The sequence below is a fragment of the Hibiscus syriacus genome, unplaced genomic scaffold (assembly GCF_006381635.1).
Source record: "Hibiscus syriacus cultivar Baekdansim isolate YM2019G1 unplaced genomic scaffold, ASM638163v2 tig00002840_pilon, whole genome shotgun sequence".
Lineage (NCBI taxonomy): Eukaryota > Viridiplantae > Streptophyta > Magnoliopsida > Malvales > Malvaceae > Hibiscus > Hibiscus syriacus.
This window is the reverse complement of record NW_024061947.1, coordinates 4,739,551-4,759,457: the sequence shown is the minus strand read 5'-3', so window position 1 is coordinate 4,759,457 and position 19,907 is coordinate 4,739,551. Positions and strand designations below refer to the sequence as shown.

At 30.3% G+C, this 19,907-nt stretch overlaps 1 protein-coding gene across 1 annotated transcript; it reads right to left on the bottom strand.

The window, feature by feature from the left end:
- Positions 1-15,139: 15,139 nt before the first annotated feature.
- Positions 15,140-18,744, bottom strand: LOC120155339 (bZIP transcription factor TGA10-like). Its single transcript, XM_039166895.1, has 11 exons — positions 18,410-18,744; positions 18,094-18,191; positions 17,495-17,583; positions 17,275-17,403; positions 17,051-17,122; positions 16,858-16,917; positions 16,714-16,791; positions 16,534-16,609; positions 16,185-16,456; positions 15,548-15,787; positions 15,140-15,292 (listed from the first exon to the last, which is right to left on the bottom strand). The coding sequence occupies exons 1-11, from the start codon at positions 18,547-18,549 to the stop codon at positions 15,140-15,142; spliced, it is 1,407 nt and encodes a 468-aa protein (XP_039022826.1). The 5' UTR covers positions 18,550-18,744.
- Positions 18,745-19,907: the final 1,163 nt, after the last annotated feature.

Here is a 19,907-nt window from a genome sequence, read left to right as displayed (position 1 = left end):
TGCAGCTGCTATCCGTGCGGCGTCTACCAAATACAGTTCTACCACATCTATCGATTCTGTTATTAGGGTTTCTGTGGGTCGTGTGATTGGGTTTTGGGCTTTTTCTATTATATGGGTTTTGTTAGTTTAAGGTTTTAACCAGTCTTATTGAATATTCCTACTAGCATTTTTCACAAACAAAATGAACTAGTCCACGGAAGTTTATATATATATATATATATATATAAACTAACTAATTTAATATGCAAACTCATTATCCTTGCAAGAATTTAGAACCTCTAGAGATAACAATCATCTCTTTAACCTTTAATAATTTGGGATGTGCTATATATATGAGTTAAGATCTATTTACACTACGGGTATTCAAAGTTCGGTTTTAATCAGATTAATCGGTCGAACCAATTTTTTTTTGGTTAATCGATCATATATTTTTTGGTTTGGTCAGTTAAAGATTAAGAATATTTTTAAACTTCGATTATCGGTTAATTTGGTTCAAAATATATTAATTAACCGAATTAACCAAAATTTTAAATATTTAATATATTATATATATTATTTATATATTAAGAAATTTTAATTCCTGTTTAATCAAATTATCCAAAAATATTATATATATATATATATATATATTATTAATTCGGTTAACTAACTGATTAACAGAACTTTATTCGGTTCGGTTAAAAAATTTTGAAAAAAAATCTATTCAGGTAATGGTTAAGAGGAAAAAGAACTCAGTTAACAATTTTTTGGTAGTTCAGTTCGTTCGGTTAATCGAACTAAAAGATTGAACACCCCTGATTTACACAATGTAAATATTTTAGTTTTACATAAATTTAAAATTTTTAGATGAATAAAAATAAATGACTAAAATTAATTCTTTATTTTATTTTTCAATGAATATCTTTTTATTTCATATTGTTAATCTTATTTATCTATTTTCACTTATAAAATGGTTTCAAATATATATATATATATATTATTAAAAGAAAATTGTTAGGTCCAATATGAGAAAATCATTTCAAATTGTGATTTCCGAAGTCTTAAGGGAAAAATGAATGGACGGTTTACCTTTTCACGTCTGAACTTAGGCACTAGAGAACGCAAGGACCTATTATTTCTTCTTCTCCATAATCATCATTTATTCTTTATTTAATTTGGACCAACACAACACATAATGCGCACTAGCATTTCCAATTTAATTATCTAGGTAGGGAGGATTTAAGAAAGTTCCTTTGATAAATATCTTATTTTCCCAAAAATAAATACCTTCTAGAAAAATATCTTTTAAAATATTAAATAAATCTCTTTATGTACGAATCAACTTACCTTAGTGGTTAAAGAAATCATTGTTGTTTCTAAAAGTCATGAGTTTGAACACCAGTGGCTATAGTAGAGTGATTGAATATTCACTGTCAAATGATTGAGAATATTTAGAGTATATATTATTTTGTAATCACTTTAGTTTAATAAATAAATAAATCCCTTCATCCCTAAAGACACCAAGTTTTTTCAAGACAATTACAAATTTAATTAGTTTGATGAAATGATCTTCAATTATTGTCATTTAACATCTATAAATTAATATTCAATAAATTAATATTTTTTCTCGGTCACAACTTGAGTCCATGGTCTAAATTAATAATTTCAATAAATTAATAAGATAATAATTTTTTAAAATCCATATATAAATTTATGACCCCTTCAATATTATAAATTAAAAATTCTATATAATTAAAAATATAACTAGGATAATTTTGTGAAATATGATTCCATTATTGTTTGCTTCTTCTAAAAATTAAATCAATTTGTATTTCATATCTAACTTTCCTTACTACATTCAAAAGTTTTCAGTTTTATGTTCTCATATTGCAACCAAAAACTGTGAAGAGTTGTTGCTGCAATGATTGCTTTCTTCGTTTAAGAGGTTGCAAAGACGTTGTATCATCTTCAACTTAATCCTCAATAAGATTTTCAATAACATTAGCTACAATTTCTTTTAAATTTTGGACCTTTGAACATGTATCATTTTTATCCGGATAACAATAAGTGATTGACATCCAATAAAAGAACAATATAGGTTCGTTGAATTGAAAAAAATATCTTTAAATTAATAAATTATTAATTTATCAATTAATTGACACCTCTTTAAATTAATAAAATCACGTGATCTCGACATTATTAATTTATAAATATTTTAATGCAATTAGAATGAGATTTGAATATCAATATTTTGGATTTTATTTTATTTTCAATATTTAATTTAAAGTATAGCAAGGCCAATGTTACTCTTTTGCTGTGAAATCTAGAAAAATAATTTGACATTATATCGAATAATTTCTTACGCACATAAAAGTAAAAAAAATTAAGTTGGTTCATATAATATTTTTTTTTAATAATTTAGGATGATTATAAGATAATATTTTTTTTAAAAAAAATTAATCAATTAATAATATATCTTTTATAAATGCAGCTATTCGTCAAAACCTCTAAAAAACATTTTATATTAACACTAAAATCATTAGATGAGTTCATTTTCATATAGCAATTTTAAAACAATTAAAATATGATAAATTAAAACTTTAAACTTAGGTGAGATTCTTCAGTAATTCATGTACCGTGTGTAACTGTAAGCTAGAGACTTTCTATACTCGAATTTAGTAACTTTTAATCTTTATATTTTAAATTTTTTGATTTTTAATCAAATAATATTTATTAAATTAATTAAGTTAAATTATAATATTAGTCTATGTATTATATATAAATAGTAAATTTAATTTATGTTTTCTAATTTGATTGTTTAAAGTCAATATAATATAATCATAGTATATTTATATAATTTTAGTTAAGATTAAAAATTCAAAATACAAATATAAATTTATTTTTTCCTCCTAGACGATCACTCCTTTTTCTCATCATAGTTTGACCGTCGACGGGCGACATCAATTTTGGTTTTGGTCCTCGATTGTTTGTAATCTTTGTTTTTCTTTAATTTGTATTGTTGAGACGTTTCTTTTAAAAATTGGTCGATTAAAAAAATTGGGATTTTGTAAAAGTGTTCGCCTTGAATAATTTGAGATTTGAGTTTAAAAAACAAACAAAATCGGTTCATGGAGTCGCCACCGATCTTTGATTAGGGTGTGATTGGGAACCTAAAAACATATTTGTCATTTTGTTAAAATTTTAATTTTAATTAAAATGACAATTTTATGGTATGCATTATAAAAAATCCGAGTTCATGAGTCGGTTACGCATGGGGAATGATTAACACTCCCATGACACCCTAAATTGATACCTAATTAATTAATTAATTGTCCTTGTAATAAAACTTATACGTTCAAATATAATTTATTTTGAGATCCCTTTTTAAACGCATACTAAATAAGACAAAAATTAAAAAACATGTATCAAACAAATATGATTAATTAATTATTTTACCAACCTTTAATGAGAATAAAGATATTCAATTATTTAAAGACATTGAGACTAGATCTTAGATCCGATCTAACAGTATTTTCTCAATAAATTTAATTAAAAGAACATAATATTTTTCTCATGCCCAAATTTTAAATGAAATCAATTTTATTCGTTTCACTTGATAGGATACCCTTTTATTTTAAGCCATTGGAAGTGACCTCTTATTCGTTAAGACCATCGCTTACGATGAACTAAAATTAAAAAGGGATTACCTTTAATCCCATTATTGATTCGAATCCAAGTAATGATTATGAGGATATCATACAAATTAATTTAAATTAAAACATAAACATGTATGTCCATGCATCACATAAATATAATAATATATAAAATACTTAATAGTAAACCAATACATAAAAATATGTAATAAAAACTAATTCATATTTTACCTAAGTATATCATGTAAATAAAATAATAACTAAAAAATATAAATATAGATTTTATTATATACATGTAATTTATGTAAATTTAAAAATATATTATACATATATAAATTGGAAATATAAGGATTATAACATAGTATATATATTTTAGTATAAATATATGTATGTAGATATATAAGTATAAAAAACATTTTATACGAATATCATATAAATATACATAATATAATAAATTTATGAAATACTATACAAATCAAATGTATAATCTTATGATTAAATAAATAAAAAGAAACATAAATTTTAAAGGTAAAATAACAAACATGGCAAGGATAAGGTTTAAACGTAAAAAACATGTATAATCTTATGATTAAATAAATAAAAAGAAACATAAATTTTAAAGGTAAAATAACAAACATGGCAAGGATAAGGTTTAAACGTAAAAAACATAACATACAAATACTAGGAAATGGAAATAAACCATAAATATTTAGGACTAAAATAAAAGTATTTAAAAGAAATTAAAAGAAACAGAAGCATAATTAATAAGCTAATGTGACCAAAATGAAACATGGGAGAATTAAAGGAGCAATATTCAGAAATGTAAAAACCTCTAGAGAGGACTAAAATAAATTAATTCAAAAGATTGGAGTATTAAAAACATGAACTTCCCATGGCTAAAATGCAACTGCCACAGACGGACTCTAAGATCCTTCCCACATAAATAACCCCACACTCAAGGGTTCAAAAACCCTAACCCAAAACGACATAGTTTTGGGTTATATATATATATATATAGAGAGAGAGAGAGAGAGAGAAAGAGAGAGAAGGCTAAAATCCCTTAAGCCTTCTCATTTTAACCTTTGTCCCAAAACTAATTTGAGAGGAAAATCCCAAAAGCCTCCTTGGGTTAACTAGGGTCCTATTTGTTAGGCCCGGATATGTTGTAATGTTAGGGTTGGTTGGTCCCCTTATAATTGGTCCAATTTAGGTTTGCAAAGGCTTGTAAATAAAATAAAAATAAATAACATTAATAATAATATTGATAATAATAATAATAACCCGAACAAAACGTGTGTGTACATATGCTCCTCTTTGTCCATTCTTGTGTTAACAAAAATAGGACAACGACAAAAAGATAACGTGTTTTTGTCTGGTTCCATCTTGATGGTGTCTCAAGTGAGACTGAAAACGATATTTATCTCAAGGGAGATAGAAATTTGTTCTGAGTGAAGCAATCTCAAACTTTGTGTTTCAAGGAAAGATTGTCTAAAGTAAGACCAAATTTGTTTTAAGGGAAACTATTTCAAAGTTTATGTTTCGAAGGAAACAACCTCAAGGAGAGAGATAATGCTGATCAAAATCCTTAAAAGATATAATCGATCATAATGAAATTCTGTTTTAAGGAAAACAATATCAAGCGAGATAAAATTTTGTTTCGAGTGAGACACAAAATTTCAAGGGAAAGTATCTCAAGGGAGATGAATTTTTTTGTTTCAAGAGAAATTGTCTCTAGTGAGACAAAAAGTTTTCAAGGAAAAATATCTCAAGGGAGATGAATTTTGTTTCGAGAGAAAATAAATGAGAAACTTTTAAAATTACTTTCTCATTTTTTTCAAAATATAATGCAGAAAACATCATGCCTAGAGGTCTTATAGATGGTCCAGAAGACTTATTATCTTGCTCGGAAGAGTCACAGATAACCCGGAGGTTTTAATCATCATACTCGGAAGACTTACCGATGGCCTATAGGACTTAATCATCTTGGAAATATTCTGCTAAGTAAGAAACTTTGAAAATCACTTTCTTACTTTACAAAAAATTCCTTTTTTGAAAATCAGGTTAGAAACTTTAAATTAAATAAGAAACTTTGAAAATCATTTTCTCATTTTCACAAGAATCATATGAAAACATCATGCCCAGAGGATTTACCATCTTGCTTGGAAGACTCACAGATAACCCGAAAGATTTAATCATCATGCTTAGAAGACTTACTGTGGTCCAGAGGACTTAATCATCTTGGAAATATTCTACTAAGTAAGAAACTTTGAAAATCGCTTTCTGACTTGTTAGTGAAGAACTTGGTGTTCCTCTTCTTGATCGTCCTGGAAAAAGCTTGCCCCAATGTCAGTGTAGCAACTCCTCAGTTTAAGTTTGCAAATATGTTGGTCATCAATCTACTTCTGACTTCTTAGTGAAGAACTTGGTGTTCCTCTTCTTGATCATCCTGGAAAAAGCTTGCCCCAATGTCAGTGTAGCAACTCCTCAGTTTAAGTTTGCATCTTCTGGAAGACAATCTGATCATCTTGTGAAATCATATCCTTTTTATCTTCGATTTTGGCTTCTTCATTAAAATCTTAGAAGAAATGCTCTTTTGAATTCTTTCTCTAGTTAGGCATAAAGTCTTAACACCTTTTATGTTCCTAATTCAATTGCTCAATCAGAATTGCTTCTTATGACCCCTCTATCATCTGAATCATGAATGGTTTACCCTCCAAGGTATGTTTTTTTATATCCTACACCAGACACTCTAAGTGATGAAGCTTATTCTCAATGTCTTCTTGATTTGATTCATAACTTCTAAGCCTGAGCGACCTTTGCCAAATATCTATTCCCCAAAGAGAATATCTTGTTTGAAAAATGTTTTTCTTCCTCTTTCATTTTCCAAAATGTTAAAAAAGTTTCATGAAGAAGTTTTGAAAAAAATAATGCCACTTATTTCAGGCTCAATATTGAAGTATATTTTAAAAGAAAAGTTCATTGAATATCAAATAAGTCAGATACATTTTTAATCTTTCAAAAATCATAACCCTTTAGTAAGTGTCAAGATTGAGGCTAATTTTAAAGCTTAGGTCAAATTTGGGAACGTAGAGTGTTTCTGGTTGGCTTCTTTAGTTAAGGTATAACATTCTTGATTATGGTGTTCATTGATCTAATGAAGTACTCATTATGGTCATCTTCTGATGTTCACTGATTCCCATCTCTCGAGAGTATTTTGAGGTGGTACGACGCCTTATCAAGGGATGTATAAGACCATCTACTATACAATAACTGCACAATCTTCATATTCGAGCCACCCTTTCAGGTTTTCAACTCAAATCATTCTTTTTTTTTTTCAAGACGTCTTTAGAATTTTACGTCTTGAACCCCCTTTATTATTTTCCTATCATGCATTAAGGATTTTAGAAAACCAATTTTTTTATAAATAAAAATTAATCATGAGATGCATAATGAAATCTAAAGATAATATCTTCCACTTAAAAATCAATGTATGATTAAAAAGAACTTTTCACGTACATAACGTAGGTCGGGGCTCACGATTATAAAAGAAATGGATAAATAGGCCCAAACAAGTGTTAAGGGTGATCGAACCAAGGATCAATTCATTATGATGCCTTCAATCTTGCCTTATCTTATTTGAATCTGCTTGTTACTTGTCTTCTATTTTCTTTCTTTTTTATGGATCTCTCTAGACTGCCCATTTTTTTGGTTTTCACCCTATAGTTCATCTCCATTTTTCTATATCTTCGGTATTTTTTGTTCTTCTTGTTTAATCTGGATCTTTGAACCATTTGTACTTGATCAATCTTGTGGTTTGAGGATCATTGAGTCATTTTATTTATACTGACTCTTTACTTGTACTTCTTGTCCTCTTTATTATTGAATCTTGAACTTTACTTTGATTTGAACACATTACTTGTTCTCTTTACTTGGAGAATTCTTCATTTCCACTTGAACTTTATTTATTTCTTGTACTTGGAACATCTTTTATTATTCTCAACTTGATTTGGTTTTCGAGCACTTTGCACTTGATCTAACTTGTGGTACTTTATTAATTCTCTTTATTTCACGAAGACTTGTATTTGTGATAAAATCTAGACTGGTGGTCTTCATTCATGCGAGCATATTTCCTTCACCTTGCCTTCTAGTGTAAAGGGTGATCCTTGGTTAGGGTTAAATCAGAAAAATATTACAGGCTCAAATGGGGACAACATATAATATTTTTTTCCTGAAGGGATAAATAAAATAAGGTCGTTTATCATCTCAAACACAGAAGTCGTTGCGAAAGATGTATCCCCAAGGGATGAAAATTCAAGATTAAATTTTATTCACATGGAAAAAAGTGTAATTAATACATGATAGAATTATTTAAATCATTCCTTTTTTTCTTTTTCTTCTTGCTTCGAGCATGCCCCAATTATTCGAGCTCATCTTTAGAATATTGATCCATGATGCCCCATCTCGTCTCTTCTTGCAGGAAGATCCAAAGACAAATGAAAGTTTTGCACTTAAGGCCTTTCGGTTTTATTGGCTTAAAAAAATGAGGGTTTTGCGTCAGAGAAGATGATGATTTGACTTTATTACCTCAAATAGAGGCAATGGTATGAATTTTGGTGCCTCAAAGAGAGGTAATGTCAAAATTTAGTTTTGGTACTGACCATGAATTATTTAAGGTAAAGAATCGAATAATTATGCTTTTAGCTTTGGACATGATATGAAAGGTCAATTTTGCCACTTGCAAAAGATCTATAATTCTTGAAAAATTAAAAGAATCTTTAATTCATTTGTTACTCTAAGAACTAACAAATTAAAATTTTGATTCATTTCTCATAACCTTAAAAAGTAGCATAAGTTTAATCACCAAACATTTTTACAAAATATTTAGGTAAATAAAGAAAGAAAGAATAAAAACAAGATCAAACAAGACAATTCAAGTGAAATAAAGCTTCAAGATGGAATTATTTCTTCTTAATTCGCATCAAAATGTCCAATCACTCATTAAAGGACCATGTCGTTGAATTCATCAGATTCTGAAACTTTTTCTTCGATGTCCCACAGTTCTTAATGGCATGCCCCAAGCTTCATATCTATAGCTCTCAATTCTTCTTTAGTTACAAATGGGGTGGCTTCAATTTATCTTCAATATTTTTGTCATGGAGTCCTCCACAAATTACACCATACTCTAGGATTGATGCATGTAAAAATGCTTAAATTAATGCAGTGTGAATGAAAATGCAAAGGCAAAATGAAAAAGGTGTTAATTCCAAAAGTGACCACCATAGAACAACCTTCATTTAGACAACAAGGTTTCTTTACAACATGTAGTCAAAATAAACTTGTGATTATTCATTACTTTATTTCCTTAAATCATATTCTTCATGGGATCTAACATTGCACCCAAAGTTGTCGTTATACTTTATTACATTTGATGACGCTTGGTGTCCTTAAATTGTTGGTGATTGAATCGTGAAATCTTTATTTCTACTTCCAATGCAAAGTGGTCTTCATGTCTTCGTGAAGGGTCTTCTCGTCCTAGGTCTAACTGCATTTATCTCTTAAGGAAACATCTTGGCCTTTGCGCCTTCAAAGGAAATCTTCAATCAGCATCAAATTTCTTCATTCATCGGTTGTCCTTCTTCATCGATCATTAGAACATCTTTGGATCTCCTGGTTTTGACTACATGGCTAAGAGTTTTTTGTCTCATTATGAACATCCTTCTATTTAGTCAATCACTTGCGAATTAACATCTTTGGATGACATGAAGATGGAAATGCAAGAAAATAAAATAAAAATAATAATAAAATAAAAACAAAAAATGGGTTAGTACACATAAGATAAACAACAAGAGAGTAAGAACTATAAACATTGAATAAAACCTACCCTCAAAGGTGGACTACCCATACATGGTTTAATAGATCCTACCCTAACATGTTTTCTACCCATATGCTTTGTTTAAAAACCTAGACGCATGATATCTAATTCGCATGCTTATTTGAAATAAATAAACTTAACCACATGATATCTAATTTTCAGGCATTTATTTAAAGCATCGAATTATTCTACCAAAGACACATAGAAGCCTTTCCTTGTGTACACTCTTCACAGGATTTCTAAGAGTAGGTCAAGCTCTATAGTCCTGGGCTCACGATATGTTGGGTTTGTCTCTAAGGTAAGAGGAACTTGAATTGTCCTTGTCAGTGCCCCCATAGGCTACTAGACCCTCAAACTTGACCAATCACAGACTTATACAGATCGAGTTCGATTCGAGGAGGTACACTTCCTTATGTCCATACGGAGGAGATTACCATCATGAGGATCATAAGGCGTGTTCCTCAGGAACAATCAGCTATCTCATGCGAATGTGAAAACCATCACAAGAGAGTATCTTCTCACTCCTAATTAAGTGGGATGTAACGAGGTTTTAGCTCATGTTATGTAAATGCAACTGTTCAGAATGTGAGGAAAGACGATAAAAACAATATAAGCTGGCAACACAAAACAAAGTTCTCAATTCCTTTATACTTATTTAATTTGAAAACATTAGCAAACAAATCAGTACAACTATTTAGTGGTTAATCAAATTAACAACACAAATCAAATCAAAACGCCCAAGGGATCTCAAATTAAATTACGACGAATTTACAATTTTTATTGCAAACACAACTAATTAATTAATGGTATAACTCTCTAAATGTCCCCAGTGGAGTCACCAAGATGTCGAGACATTCCTTTTAAAATTTGGTAGATTAAAAAAATCAGAATTTTATAAAAATGTTCTCCTCGAATAATTTGGGACTTGAGTTTATAAAAACCAAAATCGGTTTTTGGAACCGCCACCAATATTTGATTTGAGTGTGATTGGGCACCCAAAAACATATTTTTCATTTTATTAAAATATTAATTTTAATTAAATCGATAATTTTATGGTATGTGTTATCAAAAATCTGAGTTCGGGAGTCGGTTGTGCTTGGGGAAGGATTAGCACCCCACGACGCCCTAAATTGGTACCTAATTAATTAATTAATTATCATTGCAAAAAAACTTATACTTTTGAATATAATTTATTTTGAGATTCCTTTTAAACGCATACAAATAAGATGAAAATTAAAAAAATACATCAAACAAATACGATTAATTAATTATTTTACCAACCTTTAATGAGAATAAGGATATTCAATTATTTAAAGATATCGAGACTAGACCTTAGATATGATCTAACAGTCTTTTCTCGGTGAATTTAATTAAAAGAACTTAATCTTTTTCTCAGTCCCAAATTTTAAATGAAATTAATTTTATTTGTTTAGCTTGATATGATACCCTTTTATTTTAAGCCATTGGAAGTGACATTTTATTCGTTAAGACAATCACTTATGATTAACTTAAAATAAAAAGGTATTACCTTTAATCCCATTATTGATTCGAATCCAAGTAATGCTTGTGAGGATATCATACAAATTAATTCAAATTAAAACCTAAACATGTATGTACAAGCATCACATAAATATAATATTATATAATACTTAAATGTAAACCGATACATAAAAAACATGTAAATTAATTCATACTTTACCGTAGTATATCATGTAAATAAAATAATAATTAAAAAAACATAAATATAGATTTTATTATATAAACGTAATTTATGTAAATTTAAAAATTTATTTTACATATATAAATTGAAAATATAATGATTATAACATAGTATATATATTTTAGTATAATATATATATATAAACATGTTATACGGAGATCATATAAATATACATAATATAACAGAAACTTTAAAGGTAAAATAACAAACATGGCAATGATAAGCATTTAAACATAAATAACATAACATACAAATACTAGGAAATGGAAATAAACCATAAATATTTAGGACTAAAATAAAAGTATTTAAAATAACAGACCAGAAATTAAAAGAAACAGAAGCATAATTAATAAGCTAATGTGACCAAAATGAAACTTGGGGAAAATAAAGAAACAATATTCAGAAATGCAAAAGCCTTAAGAAAGGACGAAAATAAATTAATTCAAAGATTGGAGTATTGAAAACATGAACTTCTCATGGCTAAAATGCAACTACCACAGACTCTGAGACCCTTCCCACATAAATAACCCCACACTCAAGGCTTCAGAAACCCTAACTTAAAATGTCATAACTTTAGGTTAGGGTTTAAGGTTTAGGGTGGTCTAAAGATAAGGCTAAAATCCCTTAAGCCTTCTCATTTTTACCTCTATCTCAAAACCAATTTGAGAGAGAAATCCTAATAGCCTCCCTTGGTCTCTCGGCGGCGCACATTCACCAATCTCTGATGCCGACAACCACCACCGACCATTATCACTGGTGGCAAAAAAATCTCAATCGAACCCAAAAAGTTTCCTTTTTTCTTTCCTAACTCAAATCCGAGACCACCCTTGCCTGAATCTGAACCCAAACACTTAGATATAGGATTATACTTTTTGGAATCTCCAAAATCCAGCGTCCCTTTGGCTTTCCAACAAACTCTGAATCAAAGTGAGAACTTTTATTTTCCTCTCTTGTTTTCCTTTCTTTTTTATTTTGAATCTGGTTGGTTCTTTTATTTTTATTTTTAAATGCTTTCTTATCTTTTTTTTAACCCAATGCTACCTTTTTGAAGTTGGTTCTTCTCTCCCTTTTATCTTTCATGCATGTTCTATCTTTTTGGGTTGGTAGCATTTAGTGAAGCTAAGGTTGAGGGATTAGGCTCGGTTGGTGGGGATCCCAGATTTTTCAGGATCAGTTTTTATTTAATTTTTTTACTGCTTTTGATTGGTTTTTTGGATTTGATTTATTTTTTGGTTGTTTGAACAATGATTTCTATCTGATGAGGTGACCGACGGCGAGGATGATGACGGTATAACTCTGGCTGATTGCGGTGGCGTGACTCTTCTTCTTCTTGGCGATAGTAGGAGAATTAGGGTTTATAAACCCTAATTGTTTTGGGTTAACTGGGCTCCTATTTGTTGGGATCGAATATGTTGTAATGCTAGGGTCGATTAACCCCCTTATAATTGGTCCAGTTTAGGTTTTAAAGGCCTATAAATAAAATAAAAATAAATAAATAATAATAATAATAATAATAATAATAATAATAATAATAATAATAAACTCAGACAAAATGGCTGTCTACATTTATATCACATCTTTGTTTTTCCTTTATTTCTTTTTTGTTCATGATAGCTTTGCTTTTATGACATGTTTTTTTATCTTTATGACATTTTTTTCTTTCTGTCATTGGCACATTTTCAATTTTCTTTATTAGTCGTTTGATCATTCTTTTTCTTTTAATTTTTTATGGGTGGATTTGGCTTTGCATCAACTTATCAATATATATCTTATTTGTTATCATGCTAATCTTTCATGCTTTGCACCATCGAATTAGATTTAGATACACGATTTGCATTCATATATATATTTGATGAGTGATTTATTTTGTTAGTATTTTGTCGTTAATTACTCCTTGTCGTCTATTTGATATTAATGATTTGGGGTGTTTTGATTTGTTTTCTATGCATGACTTTAATTTCCAGAAAACTATGTTTAAAGAGCAAGTTTTGTAGTTTTTTTTCTTGAAATCAAGGCTGCATTAGTGAGCATGATAGATTAGTGGGCATGACTTAGGGCATGATGATGTCTGACGTGACAGTATCTAAAAGGTTCAGTCAATAGCTTCTAGAAGGTAAACCAGTAAGCATTCTAGAAGTATAGGCTGATGACTATTTGAATTTGAATTTGGGAATTATCATTCGTTTATTTTTAAGATTTTATTATTTGAATATTTTTAAGATTTTATCTTTAGTTATTTTTAGGGTTATAGAAAGCATTAAATACCCTCACATGGTAAAGCTTGAAACATGCTTCAATTTAGTTTTGTTTTTTGCTTTTTATTTTATAAAAGTTTTCTTCTTTTCTTCTCTTTCGTTTTAATTTATGTTTTTATTTTACTTTTTAAAAATACTAAGTATGATCTCTATAATGCTTAGCTAATTTTCCAATAAGCCAAAGGCTTAAGCGATGACTCAATTTCGATAGTGAAAATTGAAAAGCTCGTAATATCTTCATATACTATTCTCAATTTTCTGCAAACTTGGCTTGGCAATCGACATTACCTTTAAAAATCAAAACACTTTCATTTTCAAAAAGTGCATGTTGGTTTGGATGTTGTTCTGATTTAAAGTTAGGAGGAAGGATTGACTTGTAGCATATTCGATTTCTTGTGAACACACTTAGCGGCTGTCCGCAAAGTGAAATTGAGATTGGATTCGATTCTCATTGAGACAACATGATCTGAGTCGGCCTTTTCTAGTGCTTAAACTAGAATAGAGCTAGCGATGATAATCATGGTTAGTCCAAATAAGACTAAATCTCAAATATTCACTTTGGTTTGTTGGTTTACCAGAGAGAAAAATAAGTTATAAGGGTTGAGTCTTGTAGACTGTAACCGACATATATCCGGAGTAAAATCCTCTTCGATTGTCAATTGGAATTAAGCCAAAGCAAGACCTGAAGCTATTTAATTAAATTGATTTTCTTCTCAAATTTTACTTTCATTAGTTCTTCTAAATCTATTTTCAATTTTCATTTTATTATTTTAGATTTATTTTCTACTTAACTAAAATCTCTCCATTTTCTTTATTTTCTTACCAAGTCAAAATCAGAACCTTTCAACATCACCGATTCCTTAGTCCCTGCAGAACGGCATTTGTTCTCTTTACTACGCTATTTAATTATCTATTTTGAGATTAAGGATAATTTATTTGACAATATACGATGCTTGTTAATATTTTAAAGACGCTCGACTCTGATTTGTAGTTGTTAATGATTTTTCAAAAGTTTGATCCCCTGTTCAGGTTCATTTGTTGATGTAGTCAGATCTGTTTGCATCTATCTATTGCTCTAGTTTTTGGATAAATTTTTAACTTTTTTCTTGTATTAACTCAAATGACTAATTTCTTGTATCAATAGTTATAGAAAAATATCATACTTTTGTGTTTAATTTACTATTATAGTTGTAAACCTTTATTATAGTTTTAAACATTCTTTTTTTTTAATAAAATCAATTGTTTCTATTCAATTTAAAAATATAAATATAAATAAACTAATTTCACAACCTAAATCTCAACAACTACATCTCATATTCTATGCTATGACAAATGACACCTATATGATTCAACACTGGGCATCCCTTTTCTATACAAAACCTAATAATTTGTCATTTCATGAAGAATCCAAACCAGATCCAAAAAGGATCAAACCTTGGTTTCCATTCTCAATGCCCATTTCTTTTTCTTAACCAGTCAGAAACAGCCGCAATCATTGCATTTCTTGTTTGATAAATTTCTTTGTCCAAAAGACGAAAAACAGGTATAACAAGAGAAACTTGAACTATAGTTACAAAGTTGTAATCTATTCTTAGTCTATATATAGAGAAAAACATAAAAGAAAACATAAATAATCAGAGTGAGACTTAAGCTAGGGTTCCTATTGTTCCTGTCGAGGCCGAGCCAACCAGAGTGAGCTGAGAGCTCTTAGGCGATGGAAGTACTCGGCAATGGCCAGCAAACAGCTTGCAGCTTGACGGGTCGTCAGGATCTGATGCAGCCGATGGATTGTTTGGTGCCTCAAATGATCTGCCTACAAGTTTTGAGAGCAAAATATTGATTTTATTATATACTAAAGTAAAGAAGAAGTATTGTTTTAATGATGTTGAAGAACAGCTAGTTAATTAGAGGAGATGGCCCTTTTAAGTCCAACGGTTACGACCATGACATCACAAACATATGGGACATAAAAGCATACTTTGGATGTCCAGTATTTAAGGAGGGCCCATTAGCATGTGCACTACTGAAAATGTAAATCTTAATCTTGCATTCTGAATATATATAGTACCTGTCTAACGAAACCTTCGAGGGTGGAAAGCTTTTTCATGGCGATAGCCATTTGGCCCACGTAGTTAGTCAAATTAGGAGGGCAGCTGAGTGAATCGGATGTTATGATATCAGAAAGTGAGTGATTCAAAGCTTCTAAGCCTTGGGATAGAGCCTCTTCGGCTTCTTGTGTCGATTGCTGCAACCCACATATTCCCATTATCTGCTGCTCCGTCAATGGCTCAATCTGATTCACTATGACCTGAAACAAACAATAAAAAAGAAAGGAAACCAGGCCTTTAAACATTATGTTGCTTCGTTTTAACTTCGTTGTGAACTGGTACTGAAGTGCTTTTTTGCCATGTTGCTTGGATATTTATGAACAAGAAACAAAAAAAGGAGATGAAAGTGAGAACAAGATCCTTGATTTCCGTGAAGGCCAAGACAAAGCAGAGAGAAGAGAAGCGTGCAGTTCATTATTTGCTCTACTTGCCCACAAATTGTAGTAAACAGACATAGCTTTATCAAAATAACAACTAGCCTGCTCCTTTTTCAGAAAGACTACCTTTCGTCATTCAATTTTATGCTTTTTTCATTTTTCATTATCCACATACGATATGAATCCCCACCGTCATACACATTTTAGGGTTAAAGAATACCTTGATAAGGTGAGAAGGCCGAAATCCACCGATCCACATGAAGCATCGTTCGGCTGGAGTCTTCCACATGCCGGACACCAGGTGAAACACATCGGTTTTCGCCACCATCCCTTTTAGGTTCACCATCTCGTCGAAGTGGGCTAAACAGTTGTCCACGAACATCTGCAAATCGTTCTCCGGTAGATGCTCTTGAACTGCCGCTCGAAGCTCGCACATCATTCGATGGTGCTCTTCTAGCCATCTCGCATATTCCATGTCAAACACTGCAGCGTCTGCAACATAAAAGATTTTTCTTTTTAATTATCCATTGAATGGTATTGAAAAAAAAATGTATATGAGAAGTAAAAACCTGAGCTTATGTTGTTAATACCAACAGGAAGGCCTTGCTCTCCTCCTAAGATATTACCACCGCCAAGAAACATGCCCTAACGTACAAACAGAATATCTTACGTATTCACAGACGGATGTTGTAAAAAAGGACCCATGGGTGTATTTTCTTTTAAGAAAGGAGATCAAGGAGAATGATCACCTGAGTTCTGACTCTTTGAAGTTCTTGTTCCAGTTGGGTAAGCCTAATCCTACTTGATTCTAATTGTTGAACATAGGCCTGTGATTAAAACCAAAAAGGTACATTAAACCTTGTTTAAGAAGAAAATGATTTGTAGGGGCTGACCTTTTTTCTCAGCCTGCTTTTCCTTGCTGCCTCTCTATTCTGAGCAAGTCTTCTCAGTGTCTGCTCCAAAATGATTCCAAAAAATGACATACAGATTCATTATCTCTTTCACTGAAAACGAGTAAGAAAACTGTGGCAGAAAAATGAAAGAGAGAAGAGTGAATGTCTATAAAAGAGAGTCAAAGAATTTCACCTTAGGGTCTGGTGTTATGGGTCCTTCCTGCTCTGATCTTGAAGTTGGCGCTTTTGTATTCCCCTCGCGCTGCTAAACTAACACATGCACTTGTAACTAAAGATTCCAAATTTAGACAAAAACAAATTCAAAACCATGGGATTCTCAGCTCTTTTTTCCCCAGTAAGATAATGCATGGGATCTCTCTTTATCCCACGATTTAAATATATTCAACGCAATAATACCTTGACAGCTTTAGCTGGCTGATTCTGGGCAGAAGTTGAGGCATCAGTTATGAGGTTGGCCAACTCCATGGACGGCTCTGATGGTCTTTTTGAACCACTAGTTGATGGAGAAACTAATCCTGTATTTGTCTACCAAATACAAAACAAATCCACTTAGAAAATTAGTATTTAAATAGAATTCTACTTACCAGATGAATATAAATAATTTTAGGGGTTTTACTTTTGTTGATGATGATGATGGTGGCTCAACGTGCATCGGCTGGGAAGGGAAAATGTTCAGCGTCGGAGGCCTCATTCCCGAGTTATCTGCATTTAATAAATCTCACAAACATTCATTTATTCAAACTTCGATTCCAATGAAAAGAGAGAGCAAAGGGGATTAAAGAAAGACCCTATCAAAGAAAGGGAAGACAGACAGTCCAAGAGATATAATATGGAAGAAAAAGCATAGGGATCGTCATGCTTCCATTTTTGTACCTTTATTCATCAAAGCAGAAGGGAGAACCCATACCCTCCCTAGACGTACACTTTTCGGTACATGTAAAGAGTATTTCTTTTTCAAGAAATTCATGATCATAGAGGTGTTTGTTACAAGTCATGGTGCAAAGCTTACTAATAACATAATTAATAAATAAAGAGAAAAAAAAAAGTAGTAATAGCTTTTTTGGGTTGTTTCTGCAAGGATCTGGTCAAAAATAAAGTTGTGACAGATTGTGTTGAAAACATGAACATGTTTTTTCTGTGATAAGAAAAAGGCAGGACCTGTCCGAATAAGAATCTTCATAACAGAAGATGCATGAGAAAAGAGAGAGCACTCACGTATTTGGTCTTGAACAGTGGAGGGGTCTTGTCCATCAAGGTAGAGAAAAAGGGCTTGATCTAATTCACCCAAATCATAAGCTCCAGTATCTTTGCTTCTGCTTATTTCCAAAATAAGAAAAAAATTAACATTCACAAGAAGACCAAAGAGAAGTTTTGGAAGTGTAAGAGCTAGAGTAGATAGAGGTGAAGAGGATGAATTCTGGGTTTTTTTTTTTTTTTTTTTGCTTTCTATGTAGTTGTTTTGATACTGTAAAAAAGGAAAGAAAAAAATTACATAAAGTTTCAAGGGATGGAAGATGAAGAAGATGATTACATCATTGCATAAGGAATCTGATTTTGATGATGTTGGTTATGATCTTGTATTTGATGCTGATGTTGTTGTTGTTGTTGCGGCTGATTTTGATGATGGTGTAGTTGGATGGAGTGGTTCATGTTGCCTCTATTGGTAGCCATGAAAATCACAAAGCCAACCTAAGCTTCTTCTTCTTCTTCTTCCTCTTGCTGTTTTTGTTCTACTTGAAAATTTCTTGAATTTCACCATTAATGGAGAAACCACCTTCCTTTTATTCCTTTGCAAATCTAATTTCCCTCCTCCATGAGCTCAATAGTCATCAAGAGAGAAAGAAAAAAAAATAGAGAGTCGGTTATAAATTGAAAGAAAAAGAAGAATTCTTTTCTATGAAAGAAACGAGAGTTGGAGAAAGAAAAATAAAATTGAATGCTTACACACAAAAGACAAAGCCCTTTTTATCTCTCTATAAATTAATTATTATTTTTTCCAAACCCCCATTTTCCAGATAAAGCGGTTTTAAGATATCCTTTTCGAAACCAGAGACGACCTGAACATTTTATTATTTATTTTATAAAAATATTCTGACAAATAATTGTAGGTTAATAACATATTTATAAAAAAAATTATTCCATACATGTTTGATCTTTTGATTAATGGTATTTTAATTATTTTCTTTGTATATAATAATATTAATGATTCATTTAAAATATATAGTTTTTACTTTTTTTCTAAATTAATACGCATTTAATTTGTGATATCAATCAAATTAAAAACAATATACTAGTATAGATAATAAAAAAACTTTATAATTTCACTTATTCGTTGATTTAGAATTTATAAAAAAATAATAATTAATATTTAATAAATAATTTAAAATATAATAAATTTTGCATCTTAATTATATAAAAATACTTTCACCCTTTCAAAAGTATTTTTTTCATTAGAAAAAAAACCTTGTTTAGTAATAACTTTCTAATGGAAAACCGTTTGAGGATTCCTTGATGGAGTTTCCTAGTGATTTATATTGAAAGACAATAGTGCCCTTATGGAAAAAGTGTATTTACTATTGACATTTCCATGCAAACTTACACGTAGGTGTCGTGGCGGCGGCTCTCCTCTCTTCAAACGACAACAACTGCCGTTTCATGCCTTTATTTTTATAGCTTTACCATTTTGCATTTTTCTCTCTCCCTTTCTAAGTTTTTCTTATAAAATCATTTCCGTTTGACTAATATAATGAAAGTTTTTAATCGTATAAATTAAAAAAAGGGTTTGGAGTACAGAATTATTTATTTTATTATTATTAAAATAATATCATATAATTATAAGATAATATTTATTTTAAAAAACTTTTAACTATTTGATAATAAATACTTAAATACTCTTATAACTTATAAGAATCATGTTTAAATCTGATATCTATAAAGATAACAACTACACCTTCAATTATTAAAGTGGTTTGGTATGTGTGATTATTAAAATAATAATTAAGATCCAAATCCATTTAATAGAATATAGA

Coding starts and splice junctions, on each gene's coding strand:
- LOC120155339 (XM_039166895.1), bottom strand. CDS start 18,549: ATGGCTACCAATAGAGGCAACATGAACCACTCCATCCAACTACACCAT. Junction 16,457..16,533: donor TATTAACAACATAAGCTCAG/GTTTTTACTTCT, acceptor TTTATGTTGCAG/ACGCTGCAGTGTTTGACATG. Junction 15,293..15,547: donor TCGAAGGTTTCGTTAGACAG/GTACTATATATA, acceptor CAAAACTTGTAG/GCAGATCATTTGAGGCACCA.